Source organism: Cibotium barometz, chromosome 26 (assembly GCF_041138505.1).
Source record: "Cibotium barometz isolate CiBa-2024 chromosome 26, ASM4113850v1, whole genome shotgun sequence".
Taxonomy (NCBI): domain Eukaryota; kingdom Viridiplantae; phylum Streptophyta; class Polypodiopsida; order Cyatheales; family Cibotiaceae; genus Cibotium; species Cibotium barometz.
The window spans coordinates 522,893-541,076 of NC_141071.1; the positions used below are offsets into that span (position 1 = coordinate 522,893).

The 18,184-nt window shown below is 45.9% G+C and overlaps 1 protein-coding gene across 11 annotated transcripts in view; it reads left to right on the forward strand.

Moving 5' to 3' along the window:
- LOC147623544 (uncharacterized) overlaps nucleotides 1-17,806 on the forward strand; it is a 101,632-nt gene extending 83,826 nt beyond the window's left edge. For 9 of the 11 annotated variants that reach the window (XM_086820072.1, XM_086820074.1, XM_086820075.1 and 6 more), the window contains 2 exons: nucleotides 16,413-16,808; nucleotides 16,905-17,806. In XM_086820072.1, the coding sequence (XP_086676198.1) occupies nucleotides 16,413-16,808; nucleotides 16,905-17,054 (546 nt within the window). In that variant the 3' untranslated portion in view covers nucleotides 17,055-17,806. Of the gene's footprint in view, nucleotides 1-8,220; nucleotides 8,364-8,455; nucleotides 8,593-16,412; nucleotides 16,809-16,904 lie in introns of those variants that run through there. The other 2 variants (XM_086820077.1, XM_086820078.1) reach the window with 2 other exon arrangements.
- Nucleotides 17,807-18,184: the final 378 nt, after the last annotated feature.

An 18,184-nucleotide genomic window follows, 5' to 3' on the forward strand; every position in this document is an offset into this window, starting at 1 on the left:
TAGCAGCTTTTAGTAGAAGTGAGTGGCAATGGATTTGACCCGCAGAGGATTAGAGACAACCTCGCCATCGAGACCATGCAAGTGCCACACAACCAATGATTACTTTGTCGTGTAGAGAGGCTGAGTATAGGGGCATTGCCATGGCAACATAGCTTTGTTGTAGAAGCTACCTACTGATATAGGTGAGCCGATGGATATGGCAGTTGTAATTTATTGTGACAACATGAGTAGCATACAATTGGTCAGTACTCTAATGTATCATCCTAGGTTGACGCACATTGAGGTGCAATATTATCATTTTGTGAGGGAGAAGGTTCTAGCAAGTGATGTGGATTTGGTTTATATCAGCATTGAGAATAGGTATAGAGAAGCTTTGCATGTTTAGAAGCTTACTTAGAGGGCAGGGTATGGAGTTGAGCTCGAGGGGGGCACTAATATCTGGTGGAGATTATGGTTGATACACTGCTAGTGATTTACAGGCTATGTGACAGCTATTTTGTTTTACTAGAGTTATGGCATAATTATAGTTGGGTTCACACTATGGACCCAACCTGCACGTAAGCTCCTCTCTTGTCCTCGAAAAGCCACCAATCTCTCTTGTTGTCACATGTGGGAGCTCTAGGAGTCTTCTTTCAGCCCTAAACACCATCCTGGAACAACCTGATGCAAAACGCAAGCAAGAGAGATGAAGAGAAGAGAGAGAGGTAGCCGAGTTTTAGTATATTCATATAGTACAAAAAGGGTACATTCTTGGCTAGCCCTTGGCTGCCATCAAAAGGTGGTAAATCACGTAGTTTAAATCCTATTCTATGCCTCAACCCATGGGAGGCTGAATGACTCTTAACAATGAGCAAGCGTGCCTTTTTATAAGCCATGAAATCCCCTTATGGACTAGCTGACCTGCTGTTAGCAAGGTCCTGGACAAATATTCCATTATATGCTGTAGTCGACAGAAGCATATTCTTCCTATGAGCTGGCCGACAGCCTCGTGTGTCCTCCACAAGGTATTCCCTGCCATACAAGTAGCACAAGCTCATGTATTTGGTTCTTATCCTTGCCCTTCAAGGAAATAACCCTAGGAATGAGCATGCACATGTATGACATCCCCCTTTGCTAAACTTGATGATGGGATTCAACTTCTGTTCTTGGATGACTATCATCATCCCATTGTCTATTCATGGAGTCCCAAACCTGTCATCCTTCCATTCCTGGCAACCTTTTCACAGAAAACCTTGCCCGGTCTCTGAAACCGATCCCGTCAAGTGGAAATAGACTCCGTTGGACACCCACACGTGTAATAGCACAACTTAAATATCACAATATGAATGGACAACTTAATAACAACTGAAAACTGAAATGAAATGAAATGATGACCAATGGACACCAGCACTGGGGCCGGAAGGGGCCGACCCCCCCCTCAATATATGATAATGCTCCATGGCTTCAATGAACCAGATGATGTCCATGTACAACTGAGATGAATACAGTTACCAAACAAGAAACTTGAAGTAGACGTTCGAAGGAGAGCGATCCACTGGAACAAGTCTATTCTCTACGGTCCCGTGCCTTCACTGGAATCCGCAGAGAGCGCCCCACTGGTGTTATAGGACCACGCACAAATAGGCGCTCCCGTACTAATGCCTGGCTCTCCCGATCTCGGCACCCATGGACCGTGGTTCTCCAGAAGCTTGGACTACCCAGCACCGAACGGGTGTTAGCAGCAGAGAGTATCCGTATGAAAGAAGAAGTCTCTGTTACTGCTGTTGTAGCCAGCTTGAGAGATAGATGATGAATTGCCAGCAGCTGCCCGATGATAGGGAGAGCTGGAGTCGCCTGAGCGCAAGGGATAGAAGACTTGTGTGTGCAGCCACCTACAAGGTAAGAGGTGGGGAACCTGTACACGACAGCCTGCAAAGCAAGAGAGGGAGAAAATCCGCGCAACCACCCGTGTGCAACCGCCAGTGCGCAGCCACTTGCGTGCAGCCGCCTGTGCGCAGCCACTTGCAAGGCGAGTGGATGATGACTTGTGTACCCGCCTGTGTGCGGCTGTGGATAAGCAAAAGAGGCCTGCACAGCCACCTATAAGCCAGCGAAAGAAGAAAGGCCAGCGCAGCCACCTGTGTGCAGCAGCCTGAGGGCAAGCGGAAGAAAGGCCAGCGCAGCCACCTGTAAGCAAGCGAAAGAGAGGCAATCAGGGCGCAGTCGTGTGGCAAAGCAAGAGAGAAGAGGATCGCCGGACGCAGCCGTCTGTGGGTAGACGTTGGAGAAGTCGCCTGGTGGACAGATGATCCAAGGTGGTCATGCACAGTCGCCTATAAACAAGAGGAGGTTCACTCCTGAGCGATGGAGAGACATCCCACAAACAGCTGACCGGCCCACCTCATTTGCCTGGAGGCGGCCAGTTCCAAAGGTTCCAAAGTGGGGGGTGGGTAGGTGGCCATGCACCCACCCCCACACACATGAGGGGTTTCCCTCCCCATCATGACCCAAACTTGGGTGCCCACCCTACCAAGGACACCAAGTAATATTTGGGGAGGGTGTCCACTCATTAATGAGTGTGAATCTACAACCTTATAAAAACAAAGGTTAAAAAGAAGGCTATAAAATAAACAAGTGCAATACACTTACCACCTGTTCACACGCAACAAAACTTGTCAAAAGACAGAACAAACTTCACGACTCATTGGCAGGCGTCCCCGCTCAGTAAGTGGCACGTCAAACAGGCAAACACAAGAATACAAGTCATGCGAAAACAGTTCCAAACATGCAAAACATGAATGCATGTGCTAACGGTATCATGGACATATCTCCCGTTCATGGAACAAGTACTAAACATTTCTGTCGGGCACAATGATGGCACGACAGAAAACATGAATCCCGGTCTTCCTATGGAGTGACAGTCCCATAGGTAAGACACAGATTCAAGCACGAGCCTCCCATGGAGTGACAATCCCATAGGCAAGACACGGCACAAATACTGGCTCTTCCATGACGTGACAATCCCATGGATAGAACACAGACCAGGTCATACACGAGTGGCACTAGTCTGGCTCCCATCCATACGACACCATCCTGCTAACACACGGGTGGCACCAGTCTGCTGGCTCCCGTCCATGTTATGCAAAAAAAAACTGGTCCCTTCACACATGAGACACCGGTCTGGCCTCAAGTGAACGAGACACAAATCTGGAGATGGACCAAATGGTCGGCTAATTGGTGACATTCCCCCGGGCTTCTAAAGAGTTGTCCTCAACTGAAAAGCCTCAAGATATGCCTGCAATAGCTATGGGTAATCAACAAAATAATCCTCCTTTACCCACTTTGCATCAATGGGCAAATAATTCTTGAGCTTCACAAGGTATCTCCTAGAAAGCTTTCGTGCAGGTAGCTTCCTCTCCTTGTGAAAGACAATCTGTTGTGGCTGGAGGATCTCCTCAAGCTCATCAATCTCTGGCGGATCTTCTGTGGCAGGCGCTTCAGGATCTGGCCCAACATACTTCCGCAAAAGACTCACATGAAATGCATTGTGAATCTTCCAATGACTAGGTAAAGGAAGCCTGTATGACACTTCGTTGATCTTTTGAATCACCTTGAAGGGTCCATAATAGTGAGGAGAAAGCTTAGGATATGATCCTTCTCACCTAGCTTTCTCAAATTTCAGCAAAACCCAATCACCTTCTTTGACTTGCATGTCCCTTCTATGCTTGTCAGTAGCCATTTTATGCTAAACAATGGTCCAAATAGCATCATTCCCATGCTGGGATCTAGGCAAGTCCATAATAAAATCCATAGTAATACTTTCCCATGGCTGCGAGGGAATAGGCAATGGCTGAAGCAAACCTGGAGGTTTTTGCCTGTCAAATTTCACCTTTTGGCAAGTAATACATGCACGTACATATGCCTCAATGTCTTTTCGTATGCTTGGCCAAAAGAAATCTCTCTCAATCATGCGTGTTGTAGGCATGACACCACGATGATCAGCATAGGGTGCGGCATGACATTCCTTTAAAACCTTGGGACGCATGTCCTTCACCACACAGGCAATTTTCATTCATGAGATAGCCCCCTTTGATCACATAAGAGGCATGAGTGTGACTAGCCATCAAATCAGCCCAAATATGACAAAAATCAGCATTCAAATGATACAATTCACGCATAGTAGTCAATTCCCCATGTGAGGCTACTGAAATTGTAGCCACATATGGCCTACTTGACAATGCATCTGGTACCAAATTCTTCTGTATTGCTTTATTAATATGGATGTGTTATACAATAGGGATGGAATCTCCCTCTTTGCCAGCATGATCAACACTGCCCTGCATATCGGGAACTGCATGCACATTAGGCTTAGACTGCTTGTCCTCTTGCATCTTGCTTACGTTTGGGGCATTGCCGAAACATATGCTCTTTGCTTCCACATGCAAAACATTTCCCCTCTTTCGCATATTGCTCCCTTTGCTCAGGAGTCAAGCCAAACCTGTTCTTCTTGAGCACACTATCCATGGATGAGGTATTTTCATCTTTGCCTCCCTTCTGGATCTCCCGGAAGCTCTTTTCAGGTGGCTGTCCACCTTTTTGCAGATTTGGGACAGCCTTATCTTTGCCCTTGATCTTGCTTAATTTTGAGCACCAATTGCTCCGTAGTAAGAGCAGAGGCTATAAGCTGTTGCAAAGTGTGTTTCGGGTGCAATTCAATGCCCGAACGATAAACTGGATGCAATCCGGAGCGAAACTTCCTCTTTCTTTCATCCTCAGTGATTTGCATAAAAGGAGTTACCTCAAGCAACACTTTCCAAAACTTATTGACATACTGTTGCACACTTTCATTATCTCTTTGCTCAAGTCTATCCCACTTTTGGGTGAGAGTTTGCTCCGCATTAGGTGGCAAGAACAAAGCATAAAATCTGTCTTTAAACTCTTTCCAGGTGCAAATGGGGTCTTTGGTGATCTTTTCAGTGATCCACCAATGAGCAGCGGTCCCCTTCGAGAACATGCTAGCATGGCGTACTTTAGACTTCTCAGTGAAGTCCTCATCGCTAAAAGCAATGTCAAACTGTGCCACAAATGCTAACACTTTGGAAGCATCATGCTCTCCATGAAAAACATCAAACTTAACGTGCTTGTCACCTGCTTTAAATTCCTTGAGCTTTCTGGCATGAGGCTCATGGTCCTCTCTTTTTCTTTTCCCCTTATCCAACGGGGCAGCCTTATTTGCATGGGCTCCATGGGCCATCATGGAAGTTTCATGAAGCATGGTGGCATGTGCTCCACGAACCTGAGAATCAGATGCATGTGACCTTCCTGCATAAGGCAATGTCTCTCCATGAGACAACTCAGTAGGCAAAGCTCTTCTAGTGGCAGACCTGTCACCCCCTCCATGGGATACATGCCTTGAATACATGTGACCATCATGCCCTCCATGAGCACTAGCATACATATACGTGTCAGCCTTTGTGCCTTGTGGAGAAGATGCATGACGAGAGGTGGCTGTCACCTCTTCCCTTTGCATAAATGACCTCAACCTTTGAGATGCGGGATCTCCATGCTTCAAGCGAGGTGGATTTCTGAATTTCAGCTCTCCATCTTCCCCCTCTTTGATGTCACCTTTGCGGAGGAGGTAGGAAAGTGCCAACTCCCTTGGCTTCTTGCCCACTTCTCGTGCCATGGACTCAAAAGTCATATCTACCATTGCATCGCAAGGTTGCAGCCGTACGTACCGTACGGATTGTACTGTACGGATCCGTACGCGTACAGATCGATCCGTACGTTTATTTTTTTAAAAAGTCCCTTTTTGACCTTCAACATACGAATTTGGGCTTATTTTGGAATTTCGCCTGCAGTGCTCTTTTTCGCTCTGTCTCTGCACACTGTGCACATTGCAACCAGGTAATTCTCATGCTCTCTCTCGCTCATGGCCTTGGTCCCTCATGATGCATCTCTGTCTCGTACTGTACTCTCTCTCTCTCCCTCTCTCTCTCTCTCTCTCAACCGCGAGCGGCCAATGTACTACATGATTAATCTCGTCTCTCTCTCGCTCCCTCCCGAGTCCCTCTCCCCCTCTCTCTCTCTCTCTCTTTCCTCCTTTGGAGTATGCTCTAAGCTCTCTCTCTCTCTCTCTCTCTTTCTTTCTTTCTTTGGAGTATGCTCTAAGCTCTCTCTCTCTCTTTTTTTGTGTCACACAGCTTCCAGGATCCAATATGCTGAAGCCATGCAACTCCTACTGGCAGCAGCACACCAATGTCATCCGTGTTATTAATACGCCGACCCAAGCTGGTTCTGGCACGCGTAGATGGCAGTGCAAGTATTGCAACTTCGAGCTCACGAGCACAATTTCTCGTGTCGTGATACACTTGACAGGTATTGGCACCACCGACAATTGTGGTGGGTGCAAGCAGGTGCCGCAGGATATCAGAGACAAGCTCATTGCTGAGAATTCATCAACAGCAAAGGGTTCAAAGAAGGTAAGGGGCAGCCAACACACTCAAGATGCACTTCATGATGCGCTTGTGGGGGAGATGGGTGATTCTTCCACACAGGATAGCCAACCTACAGGGGGCAGAAAGAGGGCCCGTGTCATGCAGGAGGGTGATGAGGATGATGATGCACATGTGCTGAGACAGAGTACTTTGCCTTCACGTGTGTCATCTCTTTCGTGGGTGAAAGAGAGACAAAAAGTGGCTGAGATGGAGATTGCTTGCACTCTTGTGGAGTGCAACATCTCCTTCAATGTACTGAGGACTGATCAATGGAAGAGAATGGTGAGGACCATAGCAGAGGTTGGCCACACAGACTCGTGGTCCGGGGTGGAGTATAACAAAATGCGTACCACGATGCTTGAAGAGTAGAAAGCCTTGATAGACAAGGCATTGGTACCTGTCAAGGCAGGATGGCAGTCTTTTGGGTGCACCATCATATCTGATGGCTGGAGTGATATGCGTAGATGACACATTATCAATATTTTAGTATCCTCATGTCTTGGCACATACTTCTTGCGGGCTGTGGATGCAGGAAAGGCAAGAGAATCCATCAGTGCTGAGTTTATTTATCACCACATCAGACAGACAATTTTGGATGTTGGGCCAGAGAATGTGGTCCAAGTGGTGACAGACAACGCTTCAAATTGCAAGCGTATGGGTGAATTGGTCGAGGCAGAGTTTCCTCGCATTGCTTGGACTCCTTGTGCTGCACATTGCTTGGACCTACTGATGGAGGATATTGGAAAGTTGCCATGGGTGCAACCTGATGTTGCAGATGCCACGAAGATTACTACATTTTTCCGAAAAAAACATCAGGCTTTGGCCATCTTCAGGAGCCATAGTGCACTTGATATGGTGTGACCCTCGAAGACCAGGTTTTCTTATATGTTCCTGGTCTTGCAGAGGCTTTTTAGATTGCGGGACCCACTACTACAGACTGTGGTGGACCCGAAATGGAGGTTTATGCACCATGCGTAGACAGAGGCCACTAGATACATTCAGCGGAAAGTGCTTGACGAGGCCTTTTGGACAGAGGTACAGAGCTTGACGGTGGCATTGCAGCCTATCCATGTCCTCCTCGGACTCACAGATATGGAGGGCTCTACTCTTGGACTGGTCTATCATCTCTTCATGGAGATGAAGCGCCATATTGCCGCCTGTACGACATTGACGGAGTCTCGGTGAGTGTACACTTGGATATTGTTCTTGGCTGATTATATTAATATTAAATAATATGCACACTGCAACAATATGTTTAAAGTTATATTATATAATGACTGTTGGAATGTTGGCTTGTCAATTTGTAGCCAAGGTGACATCTTGGCTATTGTAGAGCGGCGATGGACATTTATGAGCCGTCCCATTCATGGGATGGCTGCATTGCTTAATCCCTTCTACAAGAAGCCAGAGCTGTTTAGTGAGAGCACTCTGCTCACGCAGAAAGACCAGTACATCAACATAATGTACGACGAGGATGAGCAACTTGAGGTTGATGCAAAGATGGTGAGTTTTATGAACAATCTAGGACCATCCTTTGCTGGAGCGGTGGTTTTGAGAGAGGAGGCGACGAAATTTCCTCACGTGGTGGCAGAGCTATGGAAGACAAGGTCTTCCAAAGCTGACTCATCTTGCTCTCCGAATCCTCTCGCAGGTACTCTTGACTCTTTCACAATTGCATCCATCTTTAAAGTTTAATTCATTAAGGGTTTTGACTCCAAAATCGTATCGTGATTCGTGATCGTAGGATTGTTCTGCTGGTGCTTGTGAGCGCAATTGGAGCGCCTACTCCTTGGTTCACACGAAGATCCGCAATCGACTTAGTACCGCTCAGCTAGAGCGATTATGAAGCTCGTGCGAGATTATCATGCTTTGGGGATACCCAAGCAGGTATATTTAACTGTCGTACGTCTTTTGACACATTTCAATATAATTAAGTCATTTCTTGTGGTTCTGACTTGTCGGATTTTGCTTTTCCACAGGTAGATCTGACCCGTGTGAAGATGGTGCCAACCTCTACTGAGGACGACGTGGAGCAGCGTGTCAGGGACGAGCAGGCAGATATTATAGGACTCCTTCATAAAGAGTTGGAGAGCATCGATCGCCGTGTCACAAGGCCATGCGCACGGGCTTTGGCGATACCTTTGGGTGAGGAGGCTGCAGATTCAGAGAGCGCTAGACGGAGGAGCATTCGTCGGGGGAAGCTGCCTGTTCGTACGCAGCGGACTCGGGCGAATGAGGCTGTCACTCTCATTCATACTCAGAGTGGGCCAAGAGATGATGATGTAGCACATGGATCTCATGATATATCTTTCACATCATCACATGTGCCCGTGATGGCAGAGCCTGAGTATGACGACGAGGGCAATGCCTGACAGATAGGGACTTGCTCTCTTCTGGTGCATCGTCGTCATCATCATCTGATGAGGAGTTTTGACTCTTAGATCACGTTTCATTGTGGAGTCGTGGACTAGCCCTTATGGGCCTTTTGAGGACATTTCTATGATGTAGTGTTGCAGCTTGCTATGTAGTATGTGCATTGTATTCAGTTTGTTTTGATGCATTTGCAGCCTTTTAACATGGATGAGAGTTGAGACTTTTGTTGTGTAAACACTGATTCATCAGTTTATATAGAGCTAAGAGTGGTGATTGGTGATTGAAGATTGATCTCTGATTGAAAACTGGTTTTGGTATCTGATGTTTGATTTCTGAAGTAACAAGTTTTACAACGTGCGGCAAGGGTTTTGTGATTACTAATCAAATGTGTATTAGCAAAGACCTTATTAGATTGTCTTGTAGGTCTCTCTCACAATTTAAAATGTATTTGGATCTTTTTATGTTTATTTTGATATAAAATGCCATATAAATTGATATTTTTTACAATGGTACGTATTTTTACGTACACAAATTTTATCTGTACGGAACAACGTACAAATACGTACCGTACGTACACATCAACTATGTTGCATCGGCTTTCCTTGCTTCAATGGCACTTTGCACATGGGGATCTTCATGCAAAAATTTCAGCTCTTGCTCTTGTGCCTGCAAAAGCTTTCTCATATGCTCCAATTCAGCCCTCATTGCATCAGGCTCTTCTTCTTGCATAACTGTCTTTCCTCGAGACAGTTGTCCCCTTGAATCACTATCCCTCTCAAGGGGCTTGTGCCTTCCCTGTAAAGCATCAGAACCACGCGAGGCACGTGATGGGCCCCTCGAATTAGGCACTTCCAAAGGGTAGCCTTGGCTGTCCATTGTGTTAAGTGTGCTAGAAGCGGGGTGTCCAATACACAGGTTTGTTTCTCCACTAAAAAGAGGAAAATAACCATGCTCTGATACCAATGAAACCGATCCCGTCAAGTGGGAATAGACTCGTTGGACACCCACACGCGTAATAGCACAACTTAAATATCACAATATGAATGGACAACTTAATAACAACTGAAAACTGAAATGAAATAAAATGATGATCAATGGACACCAGCACTGGGGCCGGAACGGGCCGACCCCCCCCCCCCCCCCTAAATATATGATATATAATTGGGAGTATTTAAAAGATACAATGCTCCATGGGTTCAATGAACCAGATGATGTCCATGTACAACTGAGATGAATACAGTTACCAAACAAGAAACTTGAAGTAGACGTTCGAAGGAGAGCGATCCGCCGACCCCCCCCTCAATATATGATATATTATTGGGAGTATTTAAAAGATACAATGCTCCATGGGTTCAATGAACCAGATGATGTCCATGTACAACTGAGATGAATACAGTTACCAAACAAGAAACTTGAAGTAGATGTTCGAAGGAGAGCGATGCACTGGAAGAAGTCTATTCTCTACGGTCCCGTGCCCTCACTGGAATCCGCAGAGAGCGCCCCACTGGTGTTCTAGGACCACGCACAAACAGGCGCTCTTGTACTAACGCCCGGCTCTCCCGATCTCGGCACCCATGGACCGTCGTTCTCCAGAAGCTTGGACTACCCGGCACCGAACGGGTGTTAGCAGCAGAGAGTATCCGTATGAAAGAAGAAGTCTCTATTACTGCTGTTGTAGCCAGCTTGAGGGATAGATGATGGTTTGCCAGTAGCTGCCCGATGATAGGGAGAGCTGGAGTCGCGTGAGCGCAAGGGATAGAAGACTTGTGTGTGCAGCCACCTACAAGGTAAGAGGTGGGGAACCTGTACACGACAGCCTGCAAAGCAAGAGAGGGAGAAAACCTGCGCAACCACCTGTGTGCAACCGCTAGTGCGCAGCCACCTGCGTGCAGCTCCTTGTGCGCAGCCACTTGCAAGGCGAGTGGATGATGAACTGTGCACCCGCCTGTGTGCGGCTGTGGATAAGCAAAAGAGGCCTGCGCGGCCACCTGCGTGCAGCAGCCTATAAGCCAGCGAAAGAAGAACGGCCAGCGCAGCCACCTGTGTGCGGCAGCCTGAGGGCAAGCGGAAGAAAGGCCAGCGCAGCCACTTGTAAGCAAGCGAAAGAGAGGCAATCAGGGCGCAGTCGTGTGGCAAAGCAAGAGAGAATTAGATTGCCTGGACGCAGCCGTCTGTGGGTAGACGTTGGAGAAGTCGCCTGGCGGACAGATCATCCAAGGTGGTCATGCACAGTCGCCTATAAACAAGAGGAGGTTCACTCCTGAGCGATGGGCCGGCCCACCTCATTTGCATGGAGGCGGCCAGTTCCAAAGGTTCCAAAGTGGGGAGTGGATAGGTGGCCATGCACCCACCCCCACACACATGAGGGGTTTCCCTCCCCACCATGACCCAAACGTGGGTGCCCACCCTACCAAGGACACCAAGTAATATTTGGGGAGGGTGACCACTCATTAATGAGTGTGAATCTACAATCTTATAAAAACAAAGGTTAAAAAGAATGCTATAAAATAAACGAGTGCAATACACTTACCACCTGTTCACACGCAACAAAACTTGTCAGAAGATAGAACAAACTTCACGACTCACTGGCAGGCGTCCCCGCTCAGTAAGTGGCACGTCAAACAGGTAAACACAAGAATACAAGTCATGCGAAAACAGTTCCAAACATGCAAAACATGAATGCATGTGCAAACAATATCATGGACATATCTCCCGTTCATGGAACAAGTACTAAACATTTCTGTCGGGCACAATGATGGCACGACAGAAAACATGAATCCCGGTCTTCCTATGGAGTGACAGTCCCATAGGTAAGACACAGATTCAAGCACGAGCCTCCCTATGGAGTGACAATCCCATAGGCAAGACACGGCACAAATACTGGCTCTTCCATGGCATGACAATCCCATGGATAGAACATAGACCAGGTCATACACGAGTGGCACCAGTTTGGCTCCCATCCATACGACACCATCCTGCTAACACACGGGTGGCACCAGTCTGCTGGCTCCCGTCCATGTTATGCAAAAAAAAAAGTGGTCCCTTCACATGAGACACCGGTCTGGCCTCAAGTGAACAAGACAAGAATCTGGAGATGGATCAAATGGTTGGCCAATTGGTGACAGTCTCCAAATTCACTCCAAATTTGCTAAAAATCCATGCATCTGTTCCATCTTGTCCCCTAGTCCTTCATGCCTATCCTTGAGCACTTTCTCTGGTCTTCTATTCCTAAGTATTGAGTCTGGCATTCTCACTCCACCCCTTGGAGGATCATCCTCCCTTGGAACCGTTGCCTGAAGCCTTTCCTGGTGTGCCCCAAGTGGCACCGGACTCATAGGACTTCCATTTCCCTTGGGTCTTGTGGAACACCACCAACCAACCTCCTGGGAACTTCTTCCATGTCTTGTGTTACTCTCCTTGGACTGTGCACCTTCATTTGGGTCACCATCAATGTTTAGCGTTGCTAAACTTGATACTGAAACAATTTTACCTGGTCCCCACACCAGCAAAAGATCAAGACACGGGCGATGGTTTGATCTATGCACGATGCAGCAAGGGAGGGTGCGTGGAACATCGTTAGCAACAATATCTCAAAACCAACTTGAAGCTCTGATACCAATGTCACATGGAGAAGCTTTGGGAGTCATCTTTCAGCCCAAAACACCATCCTGGAACAAACGCAAACAAGAGAGATGGAGAGAAGAGAGAGAGAGAGAGAGAGCCGAGTTTTAGTATATTCATATAGTATCAGAAGGGTACATTCTTGGCTAGCCCTTGGCTGCCATCATAAGGTGGTGAATCACCTAGTCGAAACCCTATTCTATGCCTCGGCCCATGGGAAAGTCAATGACTCTAACAATGAGCAAGTGTGCCCTTTTATAAGCCATGAAATCCCCTATGGACTGGCCGACTTGCTGTCGGCCAGGTCTTGGACAAATATTCCATTATATGCTGCAGCAGATAGAAGCATATTCTTCTTATGAGCTGGCTGACAGCCTCCTGTGTCCTCCACAAGCCATACAAGTAGCACAAGCTCCTATATCTGGTTCTATCTAGTACTTTATTTGTTGCCCTTCAAGGAAATAGCCGTGGGAATGAGCATGCACATGACACTTGTGCTATTGATTGGAGAAAAGTATTAATCTCAAGGAGGGCTCTATCCTGCGTGGAAGCGGTAGTACCGGAGCGGAAAGAGAAGGCTGTCCATATCTCCTCAATGCAATGCGTAGCTCTCTGGTGAGAGCATGTGGTATCCGAGTATTGCATCTTATAGGATGAGTGAGCTGGAGGAGGATGAGATCGCAAGACAGTTGTCGGAATATCTTAGGATGGGATAGATTCCACAAAGTAAATCCCCTTGGGAAGCTCCAGTGCTTTTGAAGCATAAAAAGACAAAACTTGGAGGATGTGTCGACTATATAGCTACAATCAAAAATAAATATCCCCTTCCTAGAGTGGACAATTTTATAGATATGCTCCAAGAAGCCAAGTATTTTACGAAGATTGATCTTCGTATGGGTTATCACTAGATCAACATAGCCGAGGAAGACATCTTTAAGACAGGTTTTCAAACCAATTATGGTCATTACGAGTTTCTCGTATTACCGTTTGGGTTCACGAGTGCTCCAACTACTTTTCACCAGATGATGAACGATCTCTTTCGGGATTGTTTGGCGAAATTCGTTGTGGTATACTTAGACGAGATTTTGATATATAGCCGTTCTTTGGAGAAGCATGTAGTGAACCTCAGATTCGTCTTGGGGATTCTGAGGCACTGTTTTTCCTAACATTCCCCCCTCAATGGTTATCTGCATGTCTAGAAAACCCAGCCTGTGTCAACAAGTTGGGGTTCATCTTTCTTGTGCTCCTCTAAGGTTGAGTTAGCAGCTTCATTTCCAGCGTCTTTGTTCTCGTTGGCAAACCGCTTCTGACACTCATTGATGTAGTGTCTAGCCTTGTGGCACTAGTGAGATTTCTCCTTCTTTTTCTTGGATGTATCACCGTGTGATCCAGAATCCACCTTGCCTTAGAGAGAAAAGCCCGCTCTTCCCCTATATAATGTTTGTTCTTCCCTGTCTGCTTCTCTTGAAGAAGTAATCCAATCCACTCATAAAAAGATAAAAGTTTTACACCACTCCTCATGGACAGGTTGATGGATGTATGAAAACTGAAATAGGAGTCTTGCAAGGAGTTGAGGCTAGTAGTTACAAGCTACTTATAGTCTATATAATATGATTTCATCAATGTTGAGGAGTTGTTCTTTGAGATCCTTCAGCCTTTGTCAGGTGATCTTCCATTGAATCTCCCTCATTCATCTTGAGGTTATCCAACTCCTGCTTCAAGAAAAGAACTCACAGGCATGGCTTCAAGGACCTCCCATGCGGCTTTGGATGTCCCTCATGACTGGGTCAGGCGTTGAAGTCTCCAGCAAGGAGGATATCCCCTAGATTGGAGAACTTTAAAATGTCCTCATAGCATGGAAGGTATGGAGACTCCCCGCAGGTGGCATTTGTGGATGGTGCAAAGTAGCACACTGCACGGTAGATATCACTGGCCCTCTCCGTCCTGATCCTTGCCCACATGAACTGTGCATCCTCATCCCGTCTGACCACCTGTATCACATGCTGCAGTCCCTCTCTGTATAATATAGCCACTCCTCTTGAACCTCTAGTGCCGCCTACTGTGTGGGGCTGTGGGTGGTGGACGGACTCCCATCTATATCCCCGCACCTCAGGTAAAGTGCTCCCCTGGCACTGTTGTGTCTCTGTATAAAGGACCATGTCACGTCCTCTAAATGTTGCTTCAAACAGACTTGCATCTATTCGTAGAGTGCCATTGCAGTTCCAAACCACAATCTCTAGTGTGGTTGGTCCCATAGGCCACGCATCGTCATGGAGAGGGCCACTCGGTGATAATCACCCTCCCTTCTCTGTACACTGCCCACTTTCCTGCCTTACACACTTCCAGTATGCGAGGCATGCACTCCCTCCTGTGTGCCACCCGGGCTGGTGTAAGGTCATCCTCAAGGTAAGTCAGAGAGAGAGAGGATGATGACCAGCTCACGAAGGGGATGAAGGGAAATGAACAGGATTCGTGAAGTTGGGAAAAGCATAATTTCTATTAAAGTATAATCCTCCTTTTATTACAAGATATGACCTTTGGCCCGTATAGTAATAATGACACATACAAAGGTTATAGCAAGTAAATGCTCTCATACCATGTGTACATCTAGGTGTGCACTTGTGTAATTATACTAATGGAAGTGCTATGTGCTAGACTAAGGTTTACAACCATTCATTAAACCTAACACCTAATTTGCCCCTAGCACTTATTCTTTATGTGCATGTGTGCACTATCCCTAATATATTATTTGGCGCTATGTGCACATTACACCACTATTATAAGGTCCCCCGGTTTTCTTGCTTAGGCAGATTTTTTTTCCAAGAGTGGAAACGTTGAGGGGAAGTACGTTTTGTACTTGGAGCTTATCCTCGGATTAGCGGGTCTAATCTAGCAGGACCCTGGGATTAGGAGATCACAAGCGGATACAAAGGGCTAAGGTTCAGAATTAATAAAACTAGTCTACTGGCTATCTATAGCAAGTTAGGTATTTATAGCGGTAGTTATCACTGTATAAGTGATGCCTTGGGTTATTTTTGTGTAGTCAGTCGTGCAATGTTTTTCCTGAGGGCCCCTCTGGGCAGTTACTGGTGGTATGAGAGGCCAGTGCTGGTTGGCATGTATCTATGGAGTGGAACCTTAGCCCCTAGCTCAGGGGTGGATCGAAGTACTAATCCTACGGTTGGGTGGTGAGCTTGCTTGCATCCCTTTTATTTGGTTTCTCTAATCTTGTTTGCGTTGTGTTTAGGAGATCTTGGTTAGATTGGGCTGGGAGGCCTCTTACAACCATGCCACCCGCCGAGTCCATCTAGAGCATATTGACAGACATCATACAAGCGAGGCGGCTCTGAGCATATGTGTTCTTTCCTTTGGGTCAGAGACAGCAAGGCTACTTGGCATTACAGGCCACGTGTTTGGCTGTCTTTCCCCTTCCCCAAATTGTATGCGATAGCCTTCCTTTGAGAGCGGCCAGCCAGCGAGGAAAAGCCCCTCTCTATCCCTAACTGTTTTTCTCATCTCCCTTTATTGAGACTGGGACATGTACTACGCCATTTCGGCTGCATTTTGGTAACTAATGGAAGGATTTTTTCTTGGAAAAAAAATATAATTAAAAAAAAACAATACTTCAATGGCCCATGATTGAAGATCTTCAACCTCGGTCATTATCACATTGTTACTGAGGATAGTGTCATCAGTGCATGGATCAAGACACCGTTTCTTAGCTCTCTAGATATCAAATTTACAGGAAAAGTCATGTTTGATTATGTATAAGAATTCTTGCAAGTCTTGTGGGGTCCAGGGACTTTTTTTGAGGTGGGTTGGGAGGAGTAAGGTTGCACCAATGTTGTGCTCTAATTTACCCTTCTTGAGTCTGTTTTTTCATCTTAAACACTTTAGACTGATTTTTTATTTATTTTTTGTTGCTTTGTTTGTGGCTACAAGCGTGAGAGACTGATTTGCATGATCGATTTGTATATGGAACGCTTGTCTTTATTGCCTCCATCAGTGGACTCCAATGACATATCTTCTACTTTCACTAGCTTGGACACGCCAGTCAAAGATAATTCATGGACTATGGACAGTAGTCAGCAAGGACTGGAAAGCCAATCATGCAGTTGGAATAGTGCAGTCGGAGAGGTGAACAGGAACCTAGATACTCTCTCTGGCGAGTCTGTTTATCAAACTCCACTCAGCTCATCAGAGGCTTCATGGCATACACCAGCACAGAATCACAACTCTGAAATGGGTGCTGCACACGAACAAGGGAGGCTTAGTGCAGCCCGTGATGCCTTCGCAAAAACTGACAAAGAAAAGTTGCTGCCCAAGAAGCATAGAAAGGTTGAGAGAGAGTTTGTGCTCATAGTCGAGAGTTCTGGTTTTGTGCTTTTAATCTTGTGTTTTGGTTTTAATGCATGTTTGGAACATGTTCGGCAGGCTGAAACATTACCTACGGAAGTGGTCATGACAGCAATGGAGGCATGTGCACAAAACAAACGGTTGCCTAAAGGGTATGCCTGGGTGCCTGTGGGTGTCCTTCCAAAGGGCAGGGTGGATCCCTCTCAATCTCCAGCACCTGATCTTTGAAATTTAGGTTGCAGAGTGCAATGGAATTGACCATTTCATCTAAAATGGAGATCCCAGTATGCATCTGTTTGACCACGTCATCTTGACTACAACCTGTCTGTGATGGATCTCATTGCAGCTACTACATGTAGCTGTTTCAATCTGTCTTATCATATAGGAACCGAGCTTTCACTAAGATATACTTGCAAGTCCTCTATGTATTTTATTCGTTAAAGCTCTGGAAGTATCTCTAGCATTTGTAATAATATAGGATCATCCATGAACTTACAGAAAAGGTCATATCTTTGCTAACAGCCTAGGATTATCTCATGCTCAAGGTTTGCTACCACGAGCTGCGAGAAGAGTGCTTCTCATTCTCATTTTCCACCAATATGCGGATTAGGAATTGAACATGACCCATCATTGTTTCCTTGAGCATTGTAGTATCCGTCCAAATCAACCAATTTCTCTAAGGACACATAGACGTGCAGGCAAAGTTATCACCAAACAACTGATAGGAATCGACATAAACTTAAGGGGTTGTGAATTCTCCTGGTGCACCCAAGGAAGCGTTAATGGATCATGTTGAAAGTCCTGATGCACATTCTAGTAAAAGGAAGAGCACTCTTTAGAGCTAGTGGCAAAGGTAGCAAGCTTTGAGCATGAGAAAATCCTAGTCTCGGAAGGAATTATATTATTTCAAAAACAGTTTCTTAAATTGACGTTGATGGTTAATGGATTATGTCATGCCATTCTAGGTACTATTACTATCACGACACGCATAAATTCATCCTCAGTAGCATAAACATCATTCGCATATGCATATAAGCTTGCAGTTATTTGAATGCAAAATAACACAAGGCATTGTGTAGTAAACTGCAATCTCGACAAATCAAGCTTAAGATGTCACCAAATGAGCACCATGAATGTTTTTTGAGTTGTGCTTTGTCAACCAACAGTTCGAAGGTACAGCTACCCGTAACGATTGTAATGAAGGATATTGTGAAAAGCATGGCATAGTTTCAGGGTATATGAAGGATATTGAAACAAAGATAATGTAGTATTCTCACACATAAGAAAGCTCTTTTTTCTTTTGGAAGTAAAGAAGGCATGTGTGTGGTTTTTTTGTTTTTGTTTTTGTTTAAAAAAAA